General features: G+C 37.7%; 1 protein-coding gene across 1 annotated transcript in view; it reads left to right on the top strand.

The window, feature by feature from the left end:
• Positions 1–18,582, top strand: part of BAIAP2L1 (BAR/IMD domain containing adaptor protein 2 like 1) — a 131,243-nt gene that overhangs the window by 30,537 nt on the left and 82,124 nt on the right. Inside the window, exons 2-3 of the mRNA XM_020965294.2 lie at positions 1,211–1,286; positions 14,181–14,267. Coding sequence (XP_020820953.1) covers positions 1,211–1,286; positions 14,181–14,267 — 163 coding nt within the window. The remainder of the gene's footprint in view (positions 1–1,210; positions 1,287–14,180; positions 14,268–18,582) is intronic.

The raw sequence follows: 18,582 nt of genomic DNA, 5'->3' as shown, positions 1-18,582 counted from the left end.
TCCTGAAAGAAAAATGTGTAAAAGATCTAGTTCTATGAGTATTGGCTATTTTTTCTCACTCATCTCCCTCCCCTGCATTTTTTTTCCCTGTCTGGACATCTAGAAAGATGAAATACATCCAAACTGGAATAATAAGCAGTACCAAATGGTTTAATTTGGAATGTTTAATATATATATTTACATATATTCTTAATCAACCAAGGTTGTTAGGAAAAAATATACAAGGGATAGTCAAGAGGATGATCTTCAAAAAATTAAGAAATATTTCCACCTTTCTGTGGCAGAAATTGATTACTCTGGGTATGTGCATGTGGTAATTGTAGGCAAAATCTCTGAAATCTACATAAATAGGCAAATTCTATGGAAAAATTACATCACAAAAACACAATGTTTTTGATCAAGAAATTAGAGTACAAAACAATAATGTCATTTAAAACCTCGTATTTTCTATGCTTCTGACCCTCCCCCATATTGTAATTTTAGGGTTATATTTAAGAAAATATCAACATTGTACTTGTCTTATTATCACTACCTCCATTTGTATTGTAGATGTGGACATTTTTGAAATGATTATAACATCTGTGTTGGCTCTGTTAGAACAGGGCAAAAAATACCATTGACAATCTGGAAGAAAAAGGTACCATTTCATGATGGCATATGTTTTAAAGGGTGAAACAGGACATAATTTTGGGGGGATTTTTTTTTAAAAGCTTTTCCACTCTAATAAAAGCCAAAGGATTTAGCAGTTTCTATGACAGTAGAATCAAACACAACCAAACAAGTAAGTTAGCTAATGATTGGTCTTTTTTTTTTTTTTACTGGAACTATAACCCCTGACTTGCTTAAACACCAAAAAGAGCCTTAACCTTAGGGACCTGTATTCAATATGAGTTGCACCTTCACATAAATGACTTGAGTGTCTGCAAAGCACACCATTTATAGTAGTAGGTCATACCCAGCCCTTAGGCGCCTGGAAATGTGCCAGTGCCACATACAGCATGACAAATAGAAGTGCCCTCATTCAACCAGGTGAGGAAGTAAATGCTATTTATTATTTTTAAAGCAATACCTTTTACTTTCTAATTGGTAGTAGTTACACTTGTATGTACATAGTCTAGGGTCCTCTGTTACATTCAGTTAATTCATGCATAAAAATCTATGCATGTACTTAGTTTACTTTTTAACTGATTTTTATTTGTTTGTTTATCAGAATGTAGTGGAGCAGTTCAATCCTGGGCTACGGAACTTAATAAACCTAGGGAAAAACTATGAGAAGGCTGTTAATGGTAAGTGTTTATTACTTTCTGACTTTATATTTAAGGTACAATGCCTTGTATATAGTACATGAGCAATAAATATTTGTTATTTAATTATGATAACATGGTTATATTTAATATTTTTAACTAATCATCTTTTAATTGGTAACAGTTACTAGAAAAAAAGTTGATTTCTGCTAAGTTGTGTATCACAGGAAGCTGATTCCTTTGGAAATAAAGAAATTATATCTGTAACAATGCTCTTAGGGCAGCTAGGTCGCACAGTGGATAGAGCACTGGCCCTGAAGTCAGCAGCACCTGGGTTCGTATCCAGCCTCAGACCAAACACTTGACATTTACTAGCTGTATGACCGTGGGCAAGTTACTTAACCGCAATTGCCTAAAAAAAAAATGCTCTGTTGATTTCGCTCTAGTTTTTATATCTTTGGCATAAAAATCATCTTCATCTTTCAAATTAGCTCCTAGTGGAATTATGTTATCCCCCAAAGATTTTTTTTTCACTTCAAATCTTTACATATTCCCAAAATTTCCCACTTTGGAAATTATTAGATTTTTCACAGTCATGGAACTACACAATGTCTTTCAATACAATAACATTTATTACATCCCAACTATATGCAAAGCCCTATTTTAGACATTGGGGATACAAAGATAAATACAAAATAGCGGTTGCACCTTAAGAACTTAAATTCTATCTGGAGAATAAAAATTGTAGGATCATAGGGAACTAGAAGAGAGCTTAGTGGATATCTAGTTCATTCACCTTATTTTATGAATGAGGAAACTGAGACCCAGAGAGATATGTTGTTCAAACAGCTATTTAGTGTCAGAGCTGGGACTAAGACTCAAGTTCCCTGGCTCTCAGTCCAGTGGTCTTTCAACTACAACATGCTATTCTTTATTATATAAGCAAGTTCTTGTCTTTAGAAATAACCCATGTGACAAGTTTTATTTTTAGTCTGAATCAAAACAAGTGAATCAGTATATCATTATCATATCATTACCTTGAAATTATTTCCTAGACTTAGTAGAATCTCGGTTTTCATATCAAAAAGTCAGTTTAATTTTAAATAAATTTGAATTTCATAACATGTGTTTATCTTTGTGAAACAAAGTAGTTTGCTACATTTGAATCCCTTATGCTAAAGAGGTTTTACTGAGGAACTCAACGACTTTCTAAACAGTTGTATTCTTTCTTTTAAAAAATTACTGTGACTTTAAAAATTGCATTCTTCTAATCAGAAATTAGAAAGGAAACTTTAACTTGAAATAAACTATTGAATTAAGATGTGATCAAAGCAGCTCTCCTACTCTGGAAAATGTGTCCCCAAACTTTCAGAACCCACTTTTGCCCCTTCTTCCCCTTCCCCTCATATAAGTTTTATAAGAAAACATAATGATAACTAGAAGATACATCTTCATATAGCATAAGATTTGAAGATTTTTTGTGTTATCTTTTTCAGATATATGTGTGTGTATGTGTGTGTGTGTGTGTGTGTGTGTGTGTGTGTGTGTGTGTGTGTGTGTATTTGTTTTCTACTTGGTATATTATTGGTTATTTAGCTAGGATGGCAAAGGCCAACTTTGGAGTCAGTAAAAGTGGGTTCAAGCTCTGACTCTAACACATATTAGTGACTATGAATAAGTCAATTTCTGTTGCCTAGGGTTTTCAAGAAGCAAATAATCTCTTCAGGTCTAGTTTTCTTTTGATGTCTTGAATGCCTCTTTAGTATTGAATAAACATCCATCTTTTTCCTTTTATGGGTAAGCTCAGATTTCCAGGTTACCTGAGCTGCATCTTCATTGCCATTGCTCTTCAGAACACATTATCCTATTCTCTCCTTAGTTTTCTGGTGAGTGCCAGTCTTATGTTATTCAAATTTCCTTTCCTTTGCATTTGAAAGTCTTTCTCCCAGTCACGAACAGAATTTGTTGTTTCTGAAATAAATTGTTAAATATTACCACTATGTGGCTTGGAGTTTGTGGCCTTGGGTTTTTTTCTGGAGGCATTCTTTCTGTTGGCCTTTTCTCTGTTCAGAAGTTCAGGTAGTTTTCTGGTATTATTTCTTGGATTATGGTGTGTAGGGATTTTTTTTTATTTCTTGTCATGTTCTTCTGGGACACCTATAATTTTTTAGTTTGTTTCTACACATCCTGTCTTCAATCAATATGTTTTGCTTGAATTTGAGAGCATGTTTTCTTTAAATGTTATTTATTTTTGCTTTTCTTCTTCTAGATTTTCCTTCATTTCTGTGTATTTGCATTCCTAATCACTTGTCCGTCCTTTGTTTCTTCAATGAGATTTGACCAGAGATTTGATCCACCCAATTCCCTCTGTTCCTCCACTCTTATGCAGCAATCTTTTGCTGCACAGATTGCTTCCAAAGAGCTGGTTCCTGAAGCCCCAGCAAATTTCCTCTGCCTAGAGCCTGGTTCTCCAAGGCACTCTGAAGAGGGAGGAAGGATCAGAACATGTGATTGGGTTTACCACAACTCTGTGCATCAGATTAGCTAGTGTAGCTTTGTTGCCAGTAGTATGGTGGGAGGTGGGGGAGGGAGTGCTGAGTGAGCCCAAGGTAGGCAAGATTGGATCATGGAGTTGTTGGGGGGTTTTTTAACCTTCTTTTCCGTTTCTAGTGGCCTAGACCATGCAGGTAGCTGAAGCTGCTTTATCCTTGGTGCATAATTTCTGTTTTGAAGACCTCTGAGTGATTGTGAGAATCAAAGAAAATGTCTAGTCCTCTAGCTAGCTGATCATGTGACCCAGAAATTCCCTCCTTCTTTCTCAAGAAATTCATCACCTGGCTACAGTTTTCTTCTCCAATTTGGTCAATCCTCATACTTGGGAGATTCAATTGTGCCTTGAGACTGTAGGCTCCCCACCCCCAGCAGAGGAACTCACCTCAAAATTTGGTGAAAAACTAATTTGTCTGGCCATTAAAAACTCCCTCTTCTCAGTTCACACCTCATATTCCCTCAAAATTTTCTTTCACTCTTTCCTCCTTTGTGCTACTCCCTGAGAAAAAAAGTGTTTATTCTCTTTATTAAGGCCAAGCTTTCTCCTTGTGCCCTTGATCCCATCTGTTCTTCATTCCCCAAAGAGATTGCTCTTTTCAAATACCCTCTCTCCTCTAATGTTCCATTTCTCTTTATCCACTTCTTTATCCTTCCCTCCTACCTACAAATATATTCAGATCTTCCCCATCCTTAAAAAAAAACAAACTTCACTTAACCCTTCTATCCCCTCTAGTCATAATCCCGTATCTTTTCACTTACACAGCCAAACCCTTAGAAAAAAGCTGTCTATCCTTGTTCTCTCTACTTTACTTCCCAGTCACTTCTCAGCCCATTGTAATCTGGCTTCTGACCTCTCCACTTGAATGAAACTGCTCTCTCCGAGGTTATTAATAATCTCTTAACTACTAGTTTCAGTAACCTAATCTTTCTTAACTTCTCAGCAAGATTTGGTACTGTTGACATACTTCCTTGTTACTCTCTTTTTGCATGGTTTTTCATAACTAGTGCTTCTCCCTGAATGCCTTTTCCTCAGTCTCCTTTACTGGATGACCATGAATGTTCTGCTCTGTCCTGGGCTCTCTTTGCTCTAAGTGATGTCATCAGTTACCTCAGTTCAGTCATGTCTATGCAGACCGCTCTCAAATCTGCACATCCCAGTCCTCATCCTTCTCCTAAGCTCCAGGCCCACATCTCCAATTGCCTGCATGGCTTCTCTACCTGGACATCCCATAAGTATCTCAAACTCAACATATCCAGAACAGAAGTCATTGATTTTCCCCTCAAATTTCTATGAAGTGTATCATCAACTCTCCGGTTACTCAAGATCACCATTTCAGTCATTCTTCCCTCTTCACTCTCCTATACTTGCATCTATTCACTTGCTAGTCCTTGTCTAATCTGCTTCTACAACATCCATCCCTTCCTCTCCACTCACACAGCTACTACATTTTCTCAGGGCCTTATCATCATCATTGCAATAGTCTCTTCATTGTTATCCATGCCTCTCCCCTTTCTTATCCAACCTCCAGACAGCTGACAGAGTGATATTCCTGAATGACATATTTGACAGGGTCACTCAGGAAGCTTCAACTGAGGAAGAATATTGGCTCTGGAGTCAGAAGATCTAATTTCAAATACTGTCTCTGATGCGTATTACCTCTATGATCCTGGGCAAGTCACTTAATCTCCCCTGGCCTCAGTTTACTTCTCTGTAATATGAGGGAGTTGGACTGTAGCCTACAGGCTAAAATATGAACTCTACCATATGGCATTTGAATCCCTTTTCTGACTAATTCCAGGGTATGTTTCCAGACATATTTCACATAATTCCCTGTAACACATTCTGTGTTGTAACCAAATTGACCTATTTACTGTTCCCTACAAAAGACACTTCATGTTTGGACAAGCTGTACTCCATGTCTGTTTAATCATCAATTCATCAATGAACATTTATTAAGAGCTTTCTGCATGCCAAACCTATTCTGGGTACTAGACAAAGATGAAAAATCAAACAATCCCTGTTCTTACATTCTGTAGGAGGAAATGAACATATATAAATATGCAACACCAGCCTCAATCTCCTCTCCCACAGAGACTATAGATACTGTTCTTATATCATTAAGAGGCATTAAAATCTCGGACAAGAATAGTTTAGCTGTCAATCTATATGGAGTCTATGAGGTGATTGAGAGTTTAAATGTTCTTCTGAAGAGATTGTTAACTATAATGACCAAGGAGAGAACAGAGGAAAAAAGACTAAGATGATTCGTTTCCTGAGAGAACTAGGCTAGAAACTGTTGAAAAAAACCTTTAAATTGTATCCTGAGAGAACCAAATGTTGGGACTGTGTGCCCAGAATTGAGAAGTCAGCCGTTGTAGTGATAGTTAAAGATAACTTTGCCTGTGATCTTTTTCACAGCTGACATATTACAAATAATTATTTATGTCTTTGTTTTAATTGTTTCTAGCACTGTTAATAAATAGTATAGTCAGTAACCTTGATGTTTATTTAAGCCAAGGCAATTAGGGGGTTTGATAGACGTAGATGAGCAAATGTTTATGGGAAAAGAGGTTATTCTCTTATGATTTGGGGACTCAGATCTAACTGTGTAATGAGAAAGATGTTGCAATTTAATAATTAACACGGACAGTAGAACGTGCCCCTTTATTACCGTAATGTCTTAAGATAAGAATGAGTAAGTAAAATAAGCTAGTGGGAGGGGGGAATGAATGAGCTCCCTACCTAGGCTACATGAATGTGATCAACCCTAATGTCCTGCTTTATAAGTATACAGAATAAATATAAGGTAGCTAAGCACAAGGTAGTTAGGGAGGACCCTAGCAGTTGGACATTAGGAAAAGGACATTGTATGCACAATGCTGCTTCCTAAAGGAAATCAGGGATTCTCTGAGGTACAGGTGAGGCAGGAGTACATTCTAGGCATGGAGGATGGTTAGTGCTAAGGCACAAAAATGGGAGATGGAATGGTGTGAGGAATGTGGTAAAGTCCAGTTTGTCTGGACCATAGAATGTAGGGAAGAGAGTAATGTATATTAAGGCTAAGGTTGGGACCAAATTATAAACAGCTTTAATATCCAAATAGCTTGTATTTTACGCTAGAAACCCAACTATGTGCATATTTTGTACGTATAAACTCTCTCTTCCTCCTTCTCCTCCCCCCCACCCCATAGAATGAAAGCTCTTTGAAGGCAGCACCTGTTCTATTTTTGTAGCTTTGTCTCTGATGCTTAACATATTACTATGCCTTGCTCATGCTAAAAAGTAACTTGGCAAATGCTTGTTAAATTGAATTGAATTTTTCTTCTGGGTTTCTATTGTTCTTTATCAATGCCCCAGCTGGCTGTCACAAAACCATCAAGGTTGTGTTGTGGACAAGACCCTGCACTGAGAATGTCAAGAAATCTGGGTTCTAGTTTCATTTCAGCTGAATCGCAGTTTGCTCCATCTGTAAAATTAGGGAGTTGGGAGAAGATCTCTGCAGGTCTCTTTCAGCTATTAAGTTAATGGTTCAATGTTAATGGTTCTATGACTTCTACCAGGCCATTTTACCAGCTATTATACAGAAAGCGGCTCTGGTAGAAGTCCTAGGACCATTGAACTTAATAGCTGAAAGGGACTTGCAAAGATCATTTAGTCCAACTCCCTAATTTCACAGATGGAGCAAACTATAAAATATGCCATATCTATATATCTATATTAGCACATTTTCTATATAGCATAGTTTACATGTAGCATATCTATGTGGCATATTTTACATGTAGCATATCTATATAGCATAGTTTATATATAGCAGAGAGAAGAGATAGCATTTTTTATGGTTTGCAAACAGCTTTTTACATATTGTTCTCATTTCATTCTCAAAATCCTATAAGATAGGTAGTTTGGAATATTACATTTTACAAATGAGGAAACTGAAACTCAGAGAAATTAAATAATTGCCCAGTGGCCCACACTTGTGTGTCAGAGCTATGGCTCTTCAGAATGCAGATCCAGAGTTCTTTTCCAGCCTTCAGGAGTCTCTATTTAGAAGCCTTACATGGCTATTTTTTCCCTTCCAGATCGTTTAACCCTAAAGTCATTATTTCAGAGTTCCCCTGCTGAAAAGTCACAGTGGCCTGCCAAGTTATTTTTTTTCTTATTGTTTTGTTTTGTCTTTACAACTCAACTGCTTCACTGAGGTGGGGAGAAAACAGTTCAAGGTGAATTACTGAGGGATATGGCTTTCATACTAGTCCCTGAGTAAGATATAATTTACATTCTCTGGATCCTTGTCTTTCTCCTTTATTGGTCTTTGACATTTTCTAAGCTCCCTTAGGGTTATTACCAATGGCAGTTTAGGGGTGTTTCATGTAGATTGTGGCATTTGGCTTTAGCCTTAAAGAATGGTTTGGAATTCAGACAGCAGGGGGGTGGGGTAAAAGGCAAAGTGAATGGTATGAACAAAGATTTAGAGGTTTAAAAAAAGATACATTCAGGAGCTAGTGAGTAAATGATGATAAGGTAATAGTATGAGGTAAGATGGCAACAGATTATGAGGGGGGGTGGCACCTCAAATGATAGGCAAAGGAATTTGAAATCTGCTGTATAGGTAACAGGGTTCCACTAAAGGTTTTAGTAGAGATGTGCCATGTTTAAATCTGAACAGAAGAAAGCTTGGTCTGTCAGGGAAAGTAGTGTATGAGTATTGTGCTAAGCACTGAATATATACAAAGCATATTTCAAGACTAGGTCTGACTCTAGGTACTTGTAGTCTAACTGGGGAGACAAGCATGGATGGCAGCAAATGATTAAGTGCCAGACAGTGAATGTGAATGGGGCTGTGTCATTAATTGTTATTTTTTCTGGAGAGCAAGAAGTACAAGGTCAACTTCAAAGGTAAAAATACAGATGGCACCAGTAAGTGTTGGAGAGGCTGCAGGAAGATAGGCACACTAATATGCTGTCAGTGGAGCTGATGCAAACATCCTAGAATGTAACTTGGAATCATGCTTTTAAAAAAAATACTAAAATGTCCATATTCTTTGGCCTAGGGCTCCCATTGCAAGACTCCAAGAAAAGTCAAAGACAGAAATAAAGGTTCCATGTATACTAAAATATTCCTTGTATCTCTTTTTGTGATAGCAGAGGATTGGAAACAAATATACAAATGTAGTATGTAAATAATGGAATTTTACAGAACTTTAAAAAAACAGTGAATACAAAGAATTCAGAGAAATACAGGAAGTCTTACACAAGTTACACCCTCCCAGCTAATGCCCTTGCCTTGTATTTAGGCAATAATGAGGCAGCTAGGTGGCAAAGCGCATAGAATACTGTACTTGACATAGGAAAACCTGAGTTGGAGTCCTGCCTCAAATACTTTATAACTGTGCAATCCTGGACAAGCCACTTAACCAATTTTTGCCTCAGTTTCTTCATCTGTAAAAATGGAGATAATAGAAGTATCTCCCTTCCAGGGTTGTTGTGAGGATCAAATAAGATAATGTTTTGCAAACCTTAAAGTGCTACATAAATGTTAGTTGTTATTATAGTTGTTATAATTATTAACAAAAAAAATTTAGGCTGTCCACTAAGAATTCCATCTTCTTACCTCCTAACTTCACAGTCCTTTCTCTTCATCTCACATCCAAGTCTCTATCCTCAGAAACCCTCACTAAATACTACCATGCTATCATCCTACATTTCTTCCCTCCCTCAGTCAAATGCCTTGGAAAAAGAAAATCTCTACTCATTACCTTCTCTTCCTCTCCTCACTCTCTTTACCTCTAAAAGTCTGCTTTCCAGTCTCATCACTCACCTGAAGCTGCTTCCTCTGAAGTTATCCATGATCTCATTATCACCACATCTAATGGTCCCTTCTCAGTCCTAATCCTCCTTGACCTTGATGCTGCCTTTGACATAGTTAACCACTCTGTTCCTGGATATTTTCTCCTTTCTGAGACATTACTCTCTCCCTTTACTGATTCATCATCATCATGTTACTCCCACTGACTCCAGGTCTACCCTAAGGCTATATCCTGGATTCTATCCTCCGTATACTCTCTCCCCTAGTAACCTTATCAGATGTCATGAGTTCAGTTATTGTCTCTTTGCAGATGACTCCCAAATCTATGTATGGAGTGTCTCTTCTGAGCTCCAGTCATACACTACCAATTGCCTATTGAATATTTCAAACCAGATGTACCAGAAAGTATCTCACACATATTGTTGTTGTTCAGTCATTTCCAATTCTTCATGACCCCATTTGGGGTTTTCTTGGAAAAGATACTGGAGTGGTTTGCCATTGCCTTCTCCAGATCATTTTACAGATGAGGAAACTGAGGCAAATAGGATTGAGACTTGCTCAGGGTCACACAGCTAGTATGTGTCTGAGACTGGATGGGTCTTCCTGACTCCAGGCCTGGCACTCTATCCACTGCCACTACCTGTCTGCCCATCTCGCACATAGCATCTCTAAAAATAGAACTAATTACACTTCCCTCAAAACTACCCTTCTTCTAAAGTTCCTTATTACTGTACCACACCATCTTTCCACTCACCCAGGTTCACAACCTCCATGTCATCCTTAACTACACATATCCAGTCATTTGCTTGTTGCTAGTCATTTTAGTCATGTCCAACTCTTTGTGACTGTATTTGGGTTTTTCTTGGCGAAGACACTGGAATAGTTTGCCATTTCCTTCTCTAGCTCATTTTACAGAGGAGCAAACAAGGTTAAGTGACTTGCCCAGGGTCACACAGCTAGTGTCTGAGGTTGGATTTGAACCCAGAAAAATAAGTCTTCTTGACTCCAGGCCCTGTTCTCTATCCATTGCACCACCAGCTGCCCCAACAACATCTCTTGCGTATGGTCTGTCTCTACTCACAGAGCCACCACCCTGGTATAGATCTTCATCACACCTTAGCCAGATTACTGCAATAGCTTACTACTGAATCTCCCAGCCTCAAGTCTTTCTCCATTCCAATCCATCCTCCACACAGCTGCCAAAGAATTTTCCTAAAGTACGAGTCTGATCATGTCACTCTCCCCCCCCACACCCAACTCCCCACTCAGCAAACTCCAGTGTCTCTCTATTGCCTGGAAGATCATCTATAAATCTCTCTATTTGATATTTAAATCTTTCCACAACTTGGACCCTATCTACATTTCCAGTTTTCTTCCGTTTTACTCCTGTCCTTGCACTTTGCAGTACATCCACACTGACCTACACACTTACACACCACTCCCTGCCTAGAATTCACTCCCTCCTCATCTGCATTTTGGGATCCCTGGTTTCCCTCCAGGCTCAGCTCTAGCACCACCTTCTTTGTGAAGCATTTCTAGCACCACCATCCCCAGCTGCTACTACACCTCCTCCCAAAACTGCCTTGTATTCATTTTGCATGTGTTCTGTATACACTTGGATATGTACATATTGTCTCCTCCCTTAGAGTACAAGCCCTGAGGACAAGGGGTATTCATTTTTGTCTTTGTATACCTAGCACTTAGTATGTGTTTCACTCAGAGTAAAAAATAAGCAAATGCCTGTTGTTTGCTTGAGGGGAGGACTTCCTGGGTAGGAGACAAGAATACAGAATTTGGAATTGAAAGTAATATAAAAAACAAAATATCAGTGTTTTAAAATAAAGGTAAAAGGATTGCACATGTATAACCTATAGCAAATTGCTTACCACCTCAAGGAGAGAAGGGAGGGAGGAAGGGATAGAATTTGGAACTCAAAACTTTTTTTTAAGGTTAAAAATTATTTTAACATGTAATTGGGGGAAAAATAAAATATTTTAAAAATAAAGGTAAAATGAATAGTTAATAAAAATTTTTTCAATGGAATTTATATAATGAGAGTAAATAAATCAAAATAATGTTCAAAAGACTCAATTTTTATAACTAGAGAATATAGATATAAAAGAGCTGCTAGGTGACGGATGGATAGAGCTCCAGGCCTGTAGTCAGGAAAACTCATCTTCCTGAACTCAAATCCAGCCTCAGCCACTTATTAGCTGTGTGATCCTGGGCAAGTCACTTAACCCTGTTTGTCTCAGTTTCCTCGTCTGTAAAATGATCTGGAGAAGGAAATGGCAAACTGTTCCAGCATCTCTGCCAAGAAAACCCCAGATGGGGTCACAAAGAGTCAGACATGACAGAACAACAACTGTAGATATAAAATACCTGCTGTAGTATAGTTTGTGTAATTTACCTTCAGCATGACATTTTATCCCACAGATTGCCTTTTAGCTAATTGGTGGCTATCAATATTTAATCCCCAAAGTAAAATATTACTTTATCTTGACAGTTTAATAAACACAAAGACTATATATGTGTGTGGAGTATGTACTTAAAATGTGTGTGTATATATGCATACATAATACATACATACATACATACTTATAGGCAAGGACTATACTGGTAAATGTTTAACAACTAGCTTTCCAGAAAAATGTATGCACTTTTAAATTTCTTATGAATTATTAACATTTTCTCCATCATTTTCTTAAGTCTAGACAATCATCAAAACAATAACTCAAACCCCAATTTGTAATATTTGCCAATTTCTGAGACATAAATGCTCACACTGAAAACTTAACAATTGGCTCGTAAGCCAGTTCAAGTTGGTTCCAGCACACCCCTACTTATATGTATATGTTCTCAAAAGGAATTTTTTAATGTTTACAAGCCCAGGAATCAAAACTGTCATAGCATTTTAAAGCTTTCGGAAGTAACCTGGCAGTGATGAATGAGTTACTTACTCTGATTGTTCTGCCCCATTTATCCATCATATGACCTTGGGCACTTAAAACTATCTGCCTCCTTTCTTAGTTTAGAAGTGGGATTCCCAAGCCATAAGGACCCCCCCTCCCAGGGAGGGAACTCTGTCAGTCAAATGTTTTGCCACTGCATAGTGTTAGAGGGTTGGAGAGGTTAAGGGATTTGCCCAGGGCCAGTATACATTAGAAGCAGGACTTGAACCCAGGTCTTCCTTACTCCAAGGTCAACTCTCCATCCACCACTTCTCTCCTAACTCCTTGCCCATTAGTAAAATATAAATGATATTATTGACATCTGAAGACTGATGGGTAAATTAGCTAATAAGGCCAAAGCATTATGTTATTGTTCTTCTTATAATTACATTGTAAAGTTATTACCAGAGGGCTATCAATTGTATAGCACTGTTTTGAGAGCATTGCATTTGTCAAAGATATATTGTGTTGTAATAACCTTCAAGAGTTAATATAACCCCTTTTGATAGAGTAAAATCACATATTAGTCTGTTTTCCATCACATATAAAACAAAGAGCGCTAAAATATTTACATAATGAAAAATACTGAAAGTATTACTCCTACAAATTTCTTTATTGTTACCCCTACACAAAGTTCTTACTGTGCCTATTATTAATATCTAAAATGTCTCAGATAACATCCAGTGTAAATTTATCTTTAAAGCTTCAATATAAACTTATTTCAATTTTTTTAATTTGGGGGTGCATATACACCAAAAATATAAATGCAATAAAATGTAAATCTGTATCACCATATGCAAACAAGCAACCCAGAAGGAAAAGAATATCTGTAATTCACTCTTGAAGTCCTTAAAGTAAGCCTTATTTTCAAGTAAAGGAAATTCAAATAAAAGGCTCTCTATGTAAAACCCTTCGATTTCTACCCCTCAGAATTAAATCTCTAAAAACAAATATCCAGCCTCAAAACTTTGGAATGAGAATAGAGACAATTTTATTTTGAAGAAATAATTAATATTATCTTCACTATCAAAATAGAAGATGTTTGATTGTTAAGGCCTCTTTTTTTGGAATGATTAACTCTTTCAAAGCTTTCTTCGGTTTTTCATGTGGCAATTGAGCATGGTTTATTCACTGATTTGGAAGCAAGACTATTCTAAAGGCACAGGCAGCTGCCACAAAGTTGATTTATGAACCGATTGTTTGGAAATTGGAATCTATTCCTCACAGAAGCAGTGACTCACTGGTGGTGAGCTAGTAGTGGCTCACTTTCCCAGTCCACCCACAAAAGCTTATTTTGACCCATAAAATAACTGAACTATAATGCTATACTAACCAGTTCCTTACAGTAGACTTTTTATGTAACTCAAAAACCTGAAAGGTTTTAATAGCAACAGCTCCAGGAATCTCTAAAGCCACTTGCTTCACTCCTATTGGAGTTCCCCTCCACAGAGGTCTAGGTGTTCACACATGTGGATGGTGCCTAAGTCAGATACTGGGAAATCAGAGACTGCCTGTCAAGTGAACTATGATTGATTTATTCAGAGCTAAAAGAAGTGTTTTTAAGGGAAAATCTGCATTGTTGTTTTTTTCTCTTTCTATTAATTATTTTGAATATGTTTTTCTTCTAGCTATGATAGTGGCAGGAAGAGCCTACTATGATGGTGTAGCAAAGATTGGAGAAATAGCTACTGGTTCTCCTGTGTCCACAGAGTTGGGTAAGTTAAACAACAAATCATCAACTACATACATACCAGGGGTCCTTAGGTATTTTCTTCCTTTGATCCCCCTTTTGGTTTCTAACTCCCCCAAATGAAATGTGTGGCAGTGTTTCCATACTGCCAAAAAGGAGAGCAATAATGATGTCTCATCTTCTTTTAGCCCACTTGAGAAAGTACCAAGTTCATTTTGAAAGGCAGCGTGGTACAGTGTAAAAAGTCAAGTCAACAAGCATTTATTAAGCATCTACTATGTGCCAGGCACTGTTCAAAGATATGGGGAATTCAAAGTAAGACAAAAAGTGGAGACACAACATATAAACAACTATGTACAAACAATATATATGGGATAAACTGATAATAATCAGTAATAAAAATCAATAATAAACAAGGGAAGACACTGGCATTAAGGGAGATGAGGAAAGGCTTCTTTAGAAGGTAGAGATTTTAGACAAAATGTGAAGAAAACCAGGAGGCAGAGATGAGGGAAGAGACAGCCAATGAAAATGCCCAGAGTTAGGAGATGGTGTCTTGCATGAGAAGCAGCAAAGAGGACAGTGTCACTGGATCACACTATATGGGGGTAAATGAAGTCTAAGAAGAAAAGGAAGGTAAAAAGGAACCAGATTATGAAGGTTCTTAAAAAAACAAACAGTGAATTTTATATTTGTTTCTGGAGGCAAAAGGGAGCCACTGGAGTTGATTAAAGAGAGTAGATGATATGGTCAGGCTTGCACTCAATTTGATGGCTGAGTGGAGGATGGACTGGAGAAAAGACTTGAGGTAGTGGATTCTGTCAGTAAACAACTACCAGAATTTTGACTGGGTGATAATATGGATTGAATGAACCTCAAAGGAGGTGGGGTTACTGGGTGATCATAATAGAGGGAGAGCTTGGAAGTGAGTGACATTGGAGAGCAAGGAGTATTCCAACTTCCTCATGATGACCACCAGTGCTGGAAAGGGTGGCTACAGAATCTGTCTTAGTCTCAATGAGTACAAAAGATGAAAAGCAAAGGTTTAAGATGAAAGCTAGTTTGTTACCTATGGAGTAGAGATTCCAGAGAGCACAGTGAAAAGGACTGAGTAGCTTAAGAGTAGGACATTAATGGAGTTGGGTTGAGACTAATGGGAATAAGGGAGTAGTCAGTGGGGACTGAGAACAGTTTTAAACAAGGGAACAAGGATTTCAGAATCACTGGAATAGGGAGAGAGTGATATAGAGTGGAAATATGTTAATCATCGAGGAATGAGTTTAAATAGGTTGTTTTTAGTCATTTGTTTCAGTCATGTCTGACTCTTCATGATCCCATTCGTGGTTTTCTTGGCAGAGATACTGGACTGGTTTGCCATTTCCTTCTCCAGCTTATTTTACAAAGGAGGAACTAAAGCAAATAGGGTTAAGTGACTTGCCCAGCATCACACAGTTACTAAGTATCTGAAGTCAGATTTGAACTCAGGTCTTCCTGACTCTGGACCGGGCACTCTATCCATAGCACCAACTAGCTGCCCCTTAAATAGGTTACCATTGTCCAAAAAGGTTCAGCTTGGGGGTGGAATTGTCCCAGAATAGCAGGCAAGTAAGTATAGCTGGAAGGGAGTGGGGTGGTCCCTGGTGGAGAGATGCAAGTGGCTGGAGAGGATGCCCTGAGCATGACAGAATGACTGCTCAGAGAAGCCTGGAATTGGTAGTCAGAGGTCCTAAGTTCAAATTCTGGCTCTCTCACTAATTACCCATTGGACATTGGGCAAATGAGTTCATCATTCCAGGCCTTACTTTATTCGTCTGTAAAATGATAGACTTGTTTGCTATCCGTATGTCCTTGGGCTACTTAACTTCTCTGGGTCTCTGTTTTCTTATTTTTAAAATGAAGGCTATACTAGGTACAGTGATGCACACCTGTAATCCCTGTTATTAAGAGAGGTTAAGGCTTATTGATAGACTGAGCTCAGAAGTTCTGAGCTGCAGTAAGCTAAATCATTCAGGTGTGGCCGCTAGGGCTGGCATCAAGATGGTGAGCCCCTAGGGGTGGGGAGACACCAGCCTACGCAAGGAGAGGTGATTTGGCACAGGTCAAAAACAGAGCAGGTCAGAGCTTACTGTGTCAATCAAGAGTGGGATTGAGCCCATGATGGTCACTGCTCTTCCAGCCTGGTAAAGTGAGAAGATCAATCTGTAAAAGAGAGAGACAAAGACAGATAGAGACAGAGAGAAATAGAGGTATGTGGACCAGATCAGTGGTGTCAGACTCAAGTAGAAACAGATCTCTGTTGGCACATGCATATTGATTTAGAAAACCACATATTAACATTATCTGTGTTATATTTTTATTTATTTTGTAAACATTTCCCATTTATATTTTCATCTGGTTCAGGAGGCCCTACGAGTTTTACAGGCCAGGAGGTCAACACTTCTGGACCAAATGACTTTCCAAGCCTCCTGTAAATTCATCTACTCTGTATTTATCTTTTTTTTTCTTTAATCTTTTGTATGTGCTCTTTGGCTACCCCATTGGAACTCAAGCTCCTTGGGAGTAGGAACTATTTTTACTTTTTCTTTGTGAGTGCTAGAAGAGTACTTGGCACGCAGTAAGCACTTACAGTTCAGTGGATAGAGCACCAGGCCTAGAGTAAGGAAGACCTAAATTCAAATCCAGCCTCAGGTACTTCCTAGCTCTATGACCCTAAGCAAGTCACTTAACCTATTTGCCTCAGTTTCTTCATCTTTGGAGATTTTTATCCCTATTGTAAAAATGGGGATAATAATAGCATCTGCCTCCCAGGATTATCATGAGGATCAAATGAGAAAATAATTGTAAAGTGCTTAGCACAGTACCTGGTACATAATAAGCTCTACATAAATATTAGCTATTACTACTATTACTACTACTACTACTACTACTACTACTACTACTACTACTACTACTACATAAATGCTTGTTAATTAGGAGATATAGTGCTGGTGCTGGAGTCAGGAAGACCTGAGTTCAAATCCATTCCCAGGTACTTACTGCAGTGTAACCCTGAGCAAATTATTTAACCTTTGTCTGCCTCAGTTTCTTTAACTGTACAATGAGGACAGCACCTTCCTCCCATGGTAGTTGTGCGCCTCAAATATGATATTGTAAATCTCTTAGACCAGTGTCTATCACGTAACTTAATTTGTTTCTTTCCTTCTTTGTCAGTTGATTGATTCTTTTAAAAATAAATAAATAAATGAATGAATGAATGAATGAATAAATAAATAAATAGATAATAAATGAATGGATGGATGGATGAATGAATAAATAAATAAATAAAAGGCACTGGACTAGATAACCTCTGAAATACATTCCAGGTCTAAATTGGTGATCCTTAAAATAAGACTGGTTAAAGAGGAGGTGATGATTAAGAAAAACTGATAGAGAACAATTGCTTAACAGGAAAAAAACTGACAATGGGATTCACCGGTAGACATGGCTTAGGGGCCAAAGAAGAAGGCTGTATAACTGAATCTGCCTGGCCTTCTTAGGACTCTGTATTAAAAACGTCCCTCCTTTCCACTTCCCTCCCATTTGGTGAGAAATGCTATTATGGTACAGGCAGGATTTTCACGTCAGATTTACAACTCCTGATTCATATAACAGAAGTTAGTGGAGCTCTGACCTATATTTTATCTGAAAGGGATGGGTTAACTGGGCCTCCAGATTTTACTCTGTGGTATAAACATTTCCTGTGACTCACCTAGTTGAAAATCAGACTCATATATGTTATTTTCTGTGATCCTCCCTTTTTTGCAAGGTTGCTTTTAGATTGTATATTACCAGTTTTGTATAAATTGATCTGCTTTACAGAGTCATCCATAAAGAGAACAACTTAATTAGCAATGCAGATTCACAGTAACAAGTAATCTCAAGTCACTATAAAGTAAGAGAAATTTGGTTCTCTAAGGTTTAATTTTTTTTATTTTTATTTAGACAATTCTATTTCTGTTCTTTTGAAAACAATTTTCTCACCCCACATATACCTTGTTAAGAAAACTTGGTCAATGTTACTTAAATTGGGTGAAAATGATAATTGGCAAATATTTCAAAGAGAGAAGTCTGTGCCATCTTAAAAGTTGAAAGAAACATAGAGAAAAAGCAAAGTCATTTGTAAGAAAAAGTTTTTGAGATATAAGGAAGAGAAAACAATGGTTAGGGAATCACAATATATTAAATTGAAGGTGTAAAAAAATTTAAGACATCCAAGGTAAGTTACTTTATGGTTTATCAAGCGTGATAATTAAAATGGCCCACACAGTTCAAACAAGCCTGCGAAAAGGACTAGATGTGTC

This window comes from Phascolarctos cinereus, unplaced genomic scaffold, assembly GCF_003287225.1.
Source record: "Phascolarctos cinereus isolate Bilbo 61053 unplaced genomic scaffold, phaCin_HiC Scaffold_4;HRSCAF=312, whole genome shotgun sequence".
Lineage (NCBI taxonomy): Eukaryota > Metazoa > Chordata > Mammalia > Diprotodontia > Phascolarctidae > Phascolarctos > Phascolarctos cinereus.
This window is presented reverse-complemented; position numbering and strand designations above follow the sequence as displayed.